The sequence below is a fragment of the Nomascus leucogenys genome, chromosome 22a (assembly GCF_006542625.1).
Source record: "Nomascus leucogenys isolate Asia chromosome 22a, Asia_NLE_v1, whole genome shotgun sequence".
Lineage (NCBI taxonomy): Eukaryota > Metazoa > Chordata > Mammalia > Primates > Hylobatidae > Nomascus > Nomascus leucogenys.
Window position 1 is genome coordinate 131,768,210 of NC_044402.1, and position 13,386 is coordinate 131,781,595.

Genomic DNA, 13,386 nt, shown 5'->3' on the forward strand with positions numbered 1-13,386 from the left:
AACTAAATCTAATAAAATAACTATCTGCTCTAACTATATGACATAATGGAAATTGAGTCTGAGGCAAATTATTCCTAGAGAAAATTTGGAGCCTGCAGTTCATAGAGATCAGGTACATTTAAGAGTACAGGCCAGGCGCGGTGGTTCACGCCTATAATCCCAGCACTTTGGGAGGCTAAGGCGGGCAGATCACCTGAGGTTGGGAGTTCGAGGCCAGCCTGACCAACATGGAGAAACCCCGTCTCTACTAAAAATATAAAATTACCCGGGCGTGGTGGCACATGCCTGTAATCCTAGCTACTTGGGAAGCTGAGGCAGGAGTATCACTTGAACCCAGGAAGTGGAGATTGTGGTGAGTCGAGATCGCGCCATTGCATTCCAGCCGGGGCAACAGGAGCAAAACTCGGTCTCAAAAAAAAAAAAAAATAGAGTACAGGCTGTTGGCCAGGCACGGTGGCTCACGTCTGTAATCCCAGCACTTTGGGAGCCCAAGGCAGGTGGATCACCTGAGGTCAGGAGTTCAAGACCAGCCTGGCCAACAAGGTGAAACCCTGTCTCTACTAAAAATCCAAAACATTAGCCAGGAGTGGTGGCATGCGCCTGCAATCCCAGCCACTCAGGAGGCTGAGGCAGGAGAATCACTTGAACCTGAGAGGCTGAGGTTGCAGTAAACCGAGATTGCTCCACTGCATTCCAGCCTGGGTGACAGTGACAGTGGTGACAGTGCCTGTCACTTAGTAAAGTGACTGCTGGTTGGTTTTTTGTTTTTTTTTCTTTGAAGACAGTCTCACTCTGTCACCCAAGCTGGAGTGTAGTGGCGCGAGCATGGCTTGCTGCAGCCTTAACCTCCTGGGCTCAGGCAGTCCTCTTGCCTCAGCCTCCCAAGTAGCTGAGACTATAGGCATATGTCACCACACTCAACTAATTGTTTAAACTTCTTGTAGAGATAGGATCTCCCTAAGGGTCTCACTATGTTGCTCAGGCTTGTCTTGAACTCCTGGACTCGAGCAGTGTTCCCACCTCGACCTTCCAAAGTGCTGGGATTATAGCTGTGAACCACTGTGCCCAGCCAACTTATTTTTCCTTTAATTTTCTTAGTATTATATGAATTTTAAACAAGTTGACATTGAATCATTTTTGAGGAAAACATTTTAAACAAATTCTAGCAGCCAAATCACTTATAAAATAAGGTAAATTGAATATTTACTTAATAAATGCATACAGAGCACACTGTGTCATCTGGCTCCAGAATTCTCACTGTCCATCATAATACCACAGTCTGTTTCAAAAGATAGAGTGGCGTGCTTTAGTTCCTTAGACTTGGGGTTCATTTGACATATGCCTTAACGTTATTATTGGTGACCTCCCTTTTTTTTTTTTGAGACGGAGTCCCACTCTCTTGTCCAGGCTGGAGTGCAGTGGCGCAATCTCGGCTCACTGCAAGCTCCGCCTCCCGGGTTCACGCCATTCTCCTGTCTCAGCCTCCCCAGTAGCTGTGACTACAGGCGCCCGCCAGCATGCCCAGCTAATTTTTTTGTATTTTTAGTAGAGACGGGGTTTCACGGTGTTAGCCAGGATGGTCTCGATCTCCTGACCTCGTGATCCGCCCATCTCGGCCTTCCAAAGTGCTGGGATTACAGGCATGAGCCCCCACGCCCAGCTATTGGTGACCTCTCAAGAGGAGAAGAGCAGATACATACTTCATTGTTCAACTATGTGATTCTTTTTCTTGATGTACCCTATCCATGTGAATATAATCCTTTTTATTTTTGCTAATTTGAAAGGTGAGGAATAACATCTCAAGGTTTTTATAGCAATTCTATTATTAAGGGAGCATTTTTTTCACATTTATTAGCCAATATATTCTAAGAAAAACACTGTTAGCCTTATTTGTTGCAGTCATTCTTTCCTCAGTCAAATAGGAATGTGTGTATATTTGTAGTGAAGGAGATCAGGAAAAGAAGCTGCCATTATTTGATAACTGTCATAAATTTTTTAATCTTTTTGGGTTTTCTACTTGCTGAGAGTGTTTTAATCATACCACAGTTTTCAGAGTCCTTTTGTAATTTTAGATAATCTCCCTCATATGGCCTCTTTCTTTAAAAAAAAATCCACATCTCCTTTCTAATTTGATTAATCCTTTTTTCTTTATTAGGTTTGCCAGTAATTTCTCTATTTATGTACTTACTCTGTTCTTTTTTTGTAAATTCTTTATTTTTGATCTTTATGTGCTGTTTTATAACTTTGGTGTTCTAAATTTTTGAGGCAGATGTTCCTCTCTTTTAACCTATTTGTGTAATGGAGTTTTTTTGTTTGGTTAGTTTTTATTTTCCAAGAAGTTGAGAGTTTTCTGGTTAAAATTTTAATATTGAGGCATAGTTTACTTTTCTCTTTCTTTTTAATTTGAAAAATATTTCCTTGTAGCTGTTTATAGATTAAAAAATTATATAAATATTTTAGGTAAAGTAAACCATTTCAATTCTAGATGGTATTGATTCCCTCCCATTTACAAGCTACATATGTGGATATCCATAGTTTCTCCCTTCTCATTCTTCACTACCTTCCAATATTTTATATTATGTTTATGTTGTCAACAGCTTGTGATATTTACATTGTCTTCAGAATTCATAATTCTTACAATTGTATGGTCTTAGTTTCATATTTAAATGGATTCAGTGCCCATTTCTTTTATTGCAGCTTTTTCATTCTTAGGTTATCTGTACTAAGTCTAGATACTTAATTGGCTGGATTTTATCAGTAATTGAGTTTTTTTAATTGGGCTTTTAAAAATTTTTGGATTTACAGAAAAAATTGAGCAAGAAATGCAGTTTCCATATGTCCCCTTTGCCCCTCCAATTTCCCCTGTTATTGGCATCTTGTGTTAGTGTGGTATATTTGCTTACAATCAATGAGCCAATATTGACACATTATTATTCACTAAAGCCCCTAGTTTACATTAGAATTCACTCTTTATGTTGTACATTTTATGGGTTTTGACAGATCTTTAATGACATGTATCTACCATAACAGTATCATACAAAATAGTTTCACTACGCTAAAAATTCCCTGTGCTTAACCTATTCATCCCTCCTTGCCCTCCCCACAAGTCCGTGACCTTTTTACTGTCTCCATAGTTTTATTTTGTTTTGTTTTAATAAATAAAGTTTCAAATTTATTGAAAGTTTTTTTATAATACCCTCTTACTTTCTCAATGTCTATGGAATCTGTAGTGATATCCCCTTTTTCATTCTTTTTCTTTTTAAAAAATTTATTTTTATTTATTTTATTAAGGTATGGTTGACAAATAGAAATTGTACATAGAGTGTACATGGCGCTTTGATATATATATATAGTAAAAGAGTTAAATCAAGCTAATTAACATCTGTCACCTTACATACTTATCATTTTTTGTTATGAGAAAATTTAAGATCTCTTTAAGCAATTTTCAAATATACAGCACGTTATTATTAGCTGTAATCATCATGCAGTACTATAGATCTCCTGAACTTACTACTCATCCTAATTGAACTGTCCCCACAGTTTTAGTTTTGCCTTTTCCAGATTTTCATATAGTTTGAATAATACATTATATAGCCTTTTCAGATTACTTCTTTTGGTGGTGAGTATTTAAAACAACATTTAGGGATAACATTTTACTGCTTTGTAATTTTTTTTTCTCTTTCAGCTGCCACTTTTTAAAGTGTATGATTTTAGACTACACCCCTTCACTTGTTTGTTCACCACTACCACAGTTTTTTACTGGTTTTTACTATATTAGGGTTACTTGTTAAGAATTGGGGGAGACTGCTCTGGGCCACTACCTGTAGGGTAGCCCTGCTCTGCAAGGAGCAATACAAAAAAAGAAAAATAAATTTTTAATTAAAAATATAAAAACAAAATTATATATTAAGAAAAAAGAATTAGAGGAGGATAATTCTATGTTTTGCCTCTTCTCTGCCAGATTTACTACAAGTCATCTCACTGTATTCTCCTTCCTTCCTCTTTCAACCTCTGTTTGTCTTTTCCTTTTCTTCTTTTTCTTTTTTCATCTGCTTTTTTTGTTTGGGACTTTTTTACTTTATCTGTTTGTCTTGTGGACCAGTGAAGTTTTGGCGCTTCTATTTCTGTTTATAACAATTTTTGTTTTAGACATTTATTACATAAAAGTTCTTTTCTTTTTTTTTTTTTTTTTGGCCCCACTCTGTCACCCAGCCTGGAGTGCAGTGGCATGATCTCAGCTCACTGCAACCTCCACCTCCTGGGTTCAAGCAATTCTCCTGCCTCAGCCCCTCCTGTAGCTGGGACTACAGGTGCATACCGCCACACCCGGCGAATTTTTTGTATTTTAGTGGAGACTGGGTTTTACCATGTTGCCCAGGCTGGTCGCGAACTCCTGATCTCAGGCAATCCACCCACCTCGGCCTCCCAAAGTGCTGGGATTACAGGTGTGAGCCACCACACCTGGCGCTACATAAAAGTTCTATACTGTAGTGTTCACTGTTATGAGCATAGAATTAATCTCATGTCCTTTCTCACTTTTTAATATCCTATCCTCCTAGAACACTGTGCTGCAACTGCATTAGAAAAATTTGCAGTCTTGATCCTCTCTCAGTAAAATTAGTGGTAGTAGAGCTGGCTTAGTGGCTCAAACACCTGTAATCCCAGCATTTTGGGAAGCCGAGGCGGGTGGATCATTTGAGGTCAGGAGTTTGAGATCAGCCTGACCAACATGGTGAGACCCTGTCTCTACTAAAAATACAAAAATTAGCTGGGCATGGTGGTGCATGCCTGTATTCCCAGGTATTCAGGAGGCTGAGGCATGAGAATTGCTTGAGCCTGGAGGTGAAGGTTGCAGTGAGCTGAGATTGCACCACTGCACTGCAGCCTGGATGACAGAATGAGACTCCATCTCAAAAAAAAAAAAAAGAAAAAAGAAAATTAGTGGTAGTAGAGAAAAATCTAGAGAGTGCAACTTCAAGGGAAGGAATGAAGTTGAAGTTTATGAGAACTCAAGTCAGTGATTCGGTCTCTTCAGGGAGAAAAGCTGAAGATAAAGAAGAAGATTGAAGTTTGTTACTATAATAATAGGACAATACTATTATTGTTCATGGTTTCTCTCATTTTTCTACAGGTGGTCATAATGTCACAATCTCCTTACAGTCCAGGACTGGGCACACTCATATGCCTTCTGTGGTTGGCGTCCTTGTATTTACCCAGTTCTGGTTCTGGTTTCCTCTTTCACACTTCCTGTCATTGGCTTATACCCCTACCTGTGTCATTGGCCTTAACAAGGACTTAAAGGTATGTCTGTGAGACCTCAGCTTTGTAGTATTTCCTTTTCACTGTATCTTATTCATATTTACTGCCCACTTGCAAGGATTTCCATTAAATTTTAAAGGCCGAGGCGGGCGGATCACGAGGTCAGGAGATCGAGACCACAGTGAAACCCCATCTACTAAAAATACAAAAAAAATTAGCCGGGCGTGGTGGCGGGCGCCTGTAGTCCCAGCTACTCGGAGAGGCTGAGGCAGGAGAATGGCGTGAACCCAGGAGGCGGAGCTTGCAGTGAGCCGAGATTGCGTCACTGCACTCCAGCCTGGGCAACAGAGCGAGACTCCGCCTCAAAAAAAAAAAAAAAAAAAAAAGATAACATCTTATAATAACATTTTCCCTTCAAGTTGAATCGTCACCTTTTTGAATGGAGTGTGTCATTGAAAGTTTTGAAAATCATATCTCCTTACTAGCTGTGTAACTTCAAGTAATTAGTTGAGAAAGAATGGTGAGAGAGGGGGCTAAATATAAAGATATAAAGAGGCTTTATATACCACTGTGATGAATTTTATTTAATACTAAAGGCTGGGAACTGTTGAAGGATTTCAAATGATAAATGAACATGAGATTTCCATTTAGAAAGATCTTTCTGGTATCAGTGGAAACTCATTACAATGCTATTGCAGTAATCTAGGCAAGGAAGAATGCAAACCTAAACTAAATCTTTCAGATTTAGTTTTTCAGAGTTATCTGATACTCAAGTGGTTGATGGAAGAAAGAATTATTACTAAAGGGAAAAAGCAAAATAGGAGGATGACCCTTTGGTAGAAGCAGGAAACAAGACCAACTGTGAGGAGCTAGGGAATCTGATGGAATGTAACTGCTCACTTAAGTCAGAAATTTAAGGCACTGCATGCCCTGTCATCACATTTGTAGTCATTTTTTTTAATGGAGTTTGTGTTTAGGTCTTTCTTAGTCCTGTGACTTGATGATTCATCTTCTTGTTCTTTAAAAGTCAAAAGGCTTTTTGACCTTTAAATAACTCTTACATCTGGTCATCACTGTTGAAATGTTCTACTAAATTTTCAGAGTGGAAAAGTTTTAGGCTTAAAACTGACTGATAAAAATAGAATATTTCTTTGTATTGATTTTTCAGTATAGCTGTACAGCCGGTTATCCTTTGTTAAGTGTTTTGGTATTAAAACTGCTCACATTTGTAAATATTGAGCAGCTTTACTGTCAGAACAAGAATCTGTTGGTTTCCCAATCCCTAACTTTTAACATTGTAATTAAACATCCTGTAAAACCTATTTTATTCTCTGCCAAACAATTTTGTGATTGCTGTTTGTATTCTTTGTAATGAAAATGAGATGGAGAAGATAAGGTTCGTTTTCCTTATGGTGGTGTTTATTATCATCCTCCATCAATGCAGATTGGGTAAATAGAGAAAAATTCAGGCCGGGTGTGGTTGTGCACATCTGTAGTCCCAGCTACTTGGGAGGCTGAGGCAGGAGAATCGCTTGAACCCCGGAGTCAGAGGTTGCAGTGAGCTGAGATTGCACCACTGCATTCCAGTCTGGGTAACAGAATGAAACTCTGTCTCAAAAAAAAAAAAAAAAAAAAAGAAAGAAAGAAGAATTCAGACCAAAGAACTTTAAAACTGGTCACTAGGTAATGTAAAGCTGACTTTCGATTAGGCTCATGTTAGACTCTTACAAGGCATGATTATATATGGTGTGGAAACTGTATACAGGCTAGTGTAAGTTACTAGTCTGGTACAAAGAAGGGAAATGGCAGTTTGTATGCAGGATAGACCATCAAATGCTTTACAAAGGAGAAAACGGTTCATCTGATGCTCACACCATGAATAGAACTTACCCATTGAAGCAGGTTGGTTTGTTCGTAAAGCTAAAGGGATGTCCATTCAAAGGCACAGAGATTAAGAAAAGTATAGAGAACTGCAGGTAATTCTGTAAAGAACCTAAAAACTAAATCAGTAAAAGAAGACATGCCTTTCAGAGTGGAGTCATAACATAGTTGAACATACAGCCTGCATTAAAACTTTGGTCTCCTTTTGTATCTGTATGCTTGTGGAGAGCACAGAATGCTTAAAGCCAATGTTATTTTCATGGAATTTCTTCAGATGCCGAAAGTTCAGTATAAATCGAACTGTAAACCATCCACATTTGCATATCCTGCCCCTCTGGAAGTACCAAAAGAAAAAGAAAAGGAAAAGGTAGGTTCTTTGTTCCTTTTAGCAGCATTTGTACTTAAATATAGGAGCCACTGAGTATTTTACTTTTTCTTTAACTATGTTTTATGTTTTAAAAGTAACACTTCTTATGCTAACATTTGACATTACACAAGAATATGAAGTAAAAGTCCTTTTTGTCTCTTGGTCATCCAAGTCTCATGTCACAGGAGTCACAACTTCTGAATCCCTCTGAAGGTTTTCTCTGCACATGTCTGTACTTTTTATACCACAAATAGAATTATTCTGTACATACTTTTCTGCATCTTGTTGTTTTCACATTAACTATATATTTGTTTATTTTTAAAACTTTCAATGTATACAGATCTCATTTTTTCCCAGAGCTGCAAAACCATGCCTTTACTGTGTGTTAGTACTGTTTGTTTTACCAGTTTTTTCTTTGATATTCATTTAAGGTTATTTCTCATTTGTTACCCCTACACAAGTGAGCCTAGAATTGAAAGTCTTTATACACATGTATTTGTGCACTGTGTGAGTATATCTGTAGGTTAGAATCCTGGATGTCAGGTTACTTGATGAAAAGTAATGCACATTATGTTCATAGTTATTAACTAATTTGCCTTTCAAAATGGACATAATCACTTTATACTCCAACCATGTATGAGGACACTCCTGTATTAAAGAATAATACATTAAAGAGTTGTACTTGCCCATAAAGTTTTACTCAGTAAAATTATACTTTTTTGATACCTTATATACAGGAAAATGGCTCTTTCTCTCATGATAATTTTCATATTGGCCAGTTGTTGATTATTTGCTGTAAATTTTGTGTATAAGTAAGGGTAATTAACCAAATTTGAGGGTGGCAGTTAAGGAATATCCTTGACAGCATCTTGTTTCATCAGCTATGTTTCAGACCTTCCTTTGGGTCTGAAACAAAGTCAGCTTTTACACCAGTATTGCCCAGCTTTTCACCTTTGTTTTCAGTGAGACCCATGAAGGAGAATAATGTAGGCTAACCACTCACCCACTGTGTATTAGCATTATAAGACATGTAGTCCAGAGAGAATATCTCTACAACTAGCACTGAAGGAAATTGTTCTATTTCCCATTGCTTTCCCGTAAAGCAAAAAGGCTATAGCACCCAAATCTTAATCTTGGAAGTACATGATAGCAAATTCATATCCAAGGTAGGCTGCAGATCAAAAAAAGGGAAGAGTTATATTGGACACAAGCCTCCAAGAACTAAAGATTCACTTGATGACAAGAGTAGTAAATTATTTCAGTAAATGTCCTGCTTAGTTTTCCCATTTATTCTTTTATATATATGTATATGTAATACTTACCGCTAGGAAATAGAATAGTGTTGTAGGACTGAGTTCTCTAGGGCTTGCATGTTTGTATGTCAGTAAGGGATTACAACAATTTACCCTGCTCATTTCCCCTAGGTTTCTACCGCTGTATTATCTATAACTGCCAAGGCTAAAAAGAAGGAAAAAGAAAAGGAAAAAAAAGAGGAGGAGAAAATGGAAGTGGTAGGTATGACTTGGTGGTCATATGGATTGAAGTATCTCTGTCTCTGTCATGGTCGAGATTCTTCCTTAGTTGAATATTATTCTACCTTGTTGTTGGCTTCCTTCAAATAATTGTCCTGTTCCCAGCATGTAGAATCGTCAAATTGTACTTGAAAGATACTCTAGAAAATATATCCATTTGTGGGAAGAATAGAAGGGTACAAATCAGTAAAAAGTTCCTGGAGCAAATGACAACTAAAATAGGTTTTGAAGGGCAAAGTAGGTTTTTCCACAGGCAAGATGATGAGGTAGGAGAAAGAAAAACCCTTTCAAGCAAAGGGATTATCATTTGTTTAGGCAGACCTTTTTATGATCTCTACTGGTAGAAAACTTTTTATCCTTTAAAACCAAGTCAAATACCATTCTCATTCCTAAGCAGAGTTACTTTTCCCTCCTCTGAGTCTGATAGCACTTTAGTTGTACTTCCATTACTACCGACCACTACCTCTTGTACCTTATAGCTGCTCAGTAAACTTCAGATGTTACTCAGTTCTGTGGAACAGAAATGAACTTCTATTGAGCTGTTTTAAAATTTTATTTTATAGGATGAGGCAGAGAAAAAGGAAGAAAAAGAGAAGAAAAAAGAACCCGAGCCAAACTTCCAGTTATTGGATAACCCAGCCCGAGTTATGCCTGCCCAGCTTAAGGTCCTAACCATGCCGGAGACCTGTAGATACCAGCCTTTCAAACCAGTAAGTCACCAGTGACTCTTAGCTGTATATACCAGTGGGATATTAATCCATAGAACAATAGAATATTGATAGAGAATGGTAAATCTCCAAAGCATTGGAGCAAGCTCACTAGTTCTAAGAAATTATTTAACAAAAGAGAGAATGTTCTTTTCCATTTCATATAGATTTGGGAGAATTTTTCTTTTCCCTGTGTAACCCTACAAACTCCTGTCTTCTACCACAGACACACGACGTAGGAGTTCCTAATACAGCAATTTGATTAGGAATATAGACTCTACAGCCAAGCATACGGGATTTGAATCTTGAGTATATGGCTCAGGCTAAGTGGCCTTAGGCCAGGTACTAAATCTCTCTCTGCCTCAGTTTTCTTTAGTATAAAATAGAGATTACCATCCCTGACTCAGAAATGAGGCACAAATTGAACAAGCACTGAGAACAAGACTTGGGACTGCTCAATAAGTGTTGATTATTATGGTAATTACACCGTTGTCTTTTTTTTTTCTATTTTATTACACCATTGTCATAAATGCATTGCATTTTAGTTAGAAAAGGATCTTCATGGAATTTAATTTATTCCAAGACAGAGTGCTGCATGTTAGAAACAAATGCTTATCAGAAATATGAGCATGATACTGCCTTTATCTTCCAGGTTCTTATAGAAAACTAGGGCGCCATCAGTAGACCCATCCAAGACATCCAGATGCTAGATCTGTCTAAAATGTCAGAGATTCGGTTTCTAGATCCTTATCCTTATACAAGAGTAAACTTATCAACCTGATGGTGGGTCAAAGGCAACTCCTACCTATAATTGTGAGTCGGGGTCTTACCTGACTAATTTATCAGCTAGAAGAGATAAAGCCAAGGGATGCAAGATAGTGTATGTAGTGGTTTAGAGCTGGAATTTGGCATAACTGGGTTTTTATTTCTACTATTAGCTTTGTGACTAAGACAAGTCATTTAATCTTTGTATTTCAGTTTCCTCATCTGTTAAATTGGTAGGTAATGCTACCTACCTCCTGCTGATGTTGTGGAGATTAAATAGGTTGTTACATGTAAAGCACCTAAAACAATGGTAAATGCTAATCTGTAGCACTGCCTGATCTGTAGTAGTTGCTGTGTAGTGTTAAATGAATGGACAGAATCATCAATGGATACCTTTAATGCGGTCACTGTCTGATCTGCAACCTGGTTCATCTCAGTGGCGGTTTTACAGAGAACGTATTCTAACTGTGTCTATAAACTTATCTTGCCAGTAGCATGGGAATCCAGAACAGATGTATTAGGACACAACTAGTGCATACTCTAAGCACGTGAAATAACTAGTGTTTTTGATAATTATGAATTAAGACAGTGAGGCACATGCTCAATGCCTTAAGGCCATATGAGCACACTGTTTACCACAGTAGGAAACTAAATGATTGCTAAGCTTTTGCTCAAATTAAGTCAGAGATAGCTATAACAGTTGGTCCACCTATGAATTAAAAGACCGCCTATGTCTGTGCAAGGAAGAAGTGAGGAGTCCTGTTGAAGGTATAGCCCTACACACACACACACACACACACACACACACACACTCCTCCAAAGAGTGGGAGACTTTGTGTTCCAAAGTGTTTAAGGAAATTCCTGTCCAGTTGTTAGCTGACTACTAAGTTAATCGAGCATTGACTTTAGTGGACACACTAATCAGGGAATACAAACTTTATAGAATAGGAGAAAATATTTTCAAATCATTTATCTGATAAGACAGTTATATCTAGAACATATAAAGAGCTCCTCCAACTCAACAATAAAAAGACAACCTAATTTAAAACAGGCAAATGATTTGAATAGACATTTCTCCAAGAAAGATGTACAGATGGGCAAATAAGCACATGAAAAGATGCTCAACATCATTACTCATTAGGGAAATGCAAATCAAAACCATAACAGGTGCAGTGATTCCCACTTACAGTCCCAGCTACATGGGAGGCCGAGGCAGGAGGATTGCTTGAGCCCAGTAGCTCGAGGCTGTAGTGCAATATGATTGTGCCTATGATTAGCCACCGGACACCAGCTTGGGCAACATAGCAAGACCCCATCTCTTAATTTAAAAAGAAACACAAAACCATAAGAAGATACCCCATTCTACCCACCAGGATGGCTATAATCAAAAAGACCACACAATAATAATCATTGACAAGAATGTGCAGAAATTGGAACCCTCATAGAGTAATAGTAGGAAAGTAAAGTTACAGCCACAGTGGAAAAAAAGAATTTGGCAGTTCCTCAAAAAGTTAAATGTAGTCTTATCATATGACCCAGCAATTCCATTCCATACCTAAGAGAAGAGAAAACTGTGCCCACACAAAAACTTACACACTAATGCTCATAACAGCATGATTCATAATAGCCATAAAACGGAAGCAACTTAAATGTCTTATCAACTGATGAATGAATAATGTGAGATAATAATGGAATATTATTTGGCCATAAAAAGGAAAGACTTACTGATATATGCTACAGTGTGTGTGAACCTTGAAAACATTATTTTAAGTAAAAGAAGCCAGACATAGAAGACTGCATATGGTATGGTTCCCTTTATGTGAAACGTTCAGAAAAGGCAAATCTATAGAGACAAGTTAGATTGGTGGTTACCAAGGACAGGGGAAGGGGAGAATGGAGAGTGGCTGCTAATGGGCGCACAATTTCTTTAGGTTGATGCAGATATTTTTGAATTAGATAGCAGAAGTATTAATAGCTGCACAAGTTTGTGAATGTACTAAATTGTATACTTTGAGAGAATGAATTTTATGTTAATATATCTCATTTTAAAAAAGAAAACACTGCCTCTGTGTATGTGCAGTGACTCACTCCCCTGCCCTCAGTGGCAAGGTCATGGGACCCTTCCTCAGACACTGCATTTGAAAGAGGCCGCTGTAGTTTCGGAAACAAGTAACATTCCTACCCTGCTTCCTGTCCACTGTGAAGCAAAAGGAAGTGTTTCATTGCCTATATCTACAGTTGTAATTAGTCTCCCCAGAGAACAGAAAATCGTGTATCTTATGCATAGAGGGTGCGAACTTTCTCACCAACGTATAAAGCATTAACAAACCTAGACCATGTATAGCTATAAACAGCCCTTTCCATGTGTTGATTTGGATTATTGATTTCGGGATTTTGTTGTTGTTGTTATTGTTGTTTTTGTATGATGAGGCCCTCCTTTGATTAAGTTGGATTATTTCATTCCAGTTAAGCATGAAATAGCATAACCTGGATCCACATTTTCCAAACAATAGAAAGTCCTCGTGTGAACATGGGTATTTTCTTCTGTTTGGTAGGAGATTCATCTCCATTTGGTCCATTAGGTTCAAGTAAACTTTTAGGCTATGGAGGATTAGGACAGTGGCCCTATACTCCATTCTGGGAGTATTGGCAGTAAAGGCAGGGTCCATTCATAAAATGGATCCTCTTCAAGGAAAGCAAACTTTTTAAGGGAAGAGGTTGTAGAAAAATGTATAGATATGTGTGTGTTGGGAGAAGGGAAATAGTTTGGAGTTCACGAAGCACACCAGTTTTATAGCATGGCAGGGCAGAGTTCTGATGAGTAAAAATTGGATTAGGTTGAACTGCAGTGATGCTTATACATATGTGAATCATT

The 13,386-nt window shown here is 37.9% G+C and overlaps 1 protein-coding gene across 1 annotated transcript in view; it reads left to right on the plus strand.

Annotated features, from left to right (window-relative positions):
• The window catches only part of PSMD1 (proteasome 26S subunit, non-ATPase 1), a 114,435-nt gene that overhangs the window by 97,927 nt on the left and 3,122 nt on the right, over positions 1-13,386 (plus strand). Inside the window, exons 20-23 of the mRNA XM_003274736.4 lie at positions 5,132-5,301; positions 7,415-7,507; positions 8,932-9,018; positions 9,603-9,749. Of these exons, the coding sequence (XP_003274784.1) occupies positions 5,132-5,301; positions 7,415-7,507; positions 8,932-9,018; positions 9,603-9,749 (497 nt within the window). The remainder of the gene's footprint in view (positions 1-5,131; positions 5,302-7,414; positions 7,508-8,931; positions 9,019-9,602; positions 9,750-13,386) is intronic.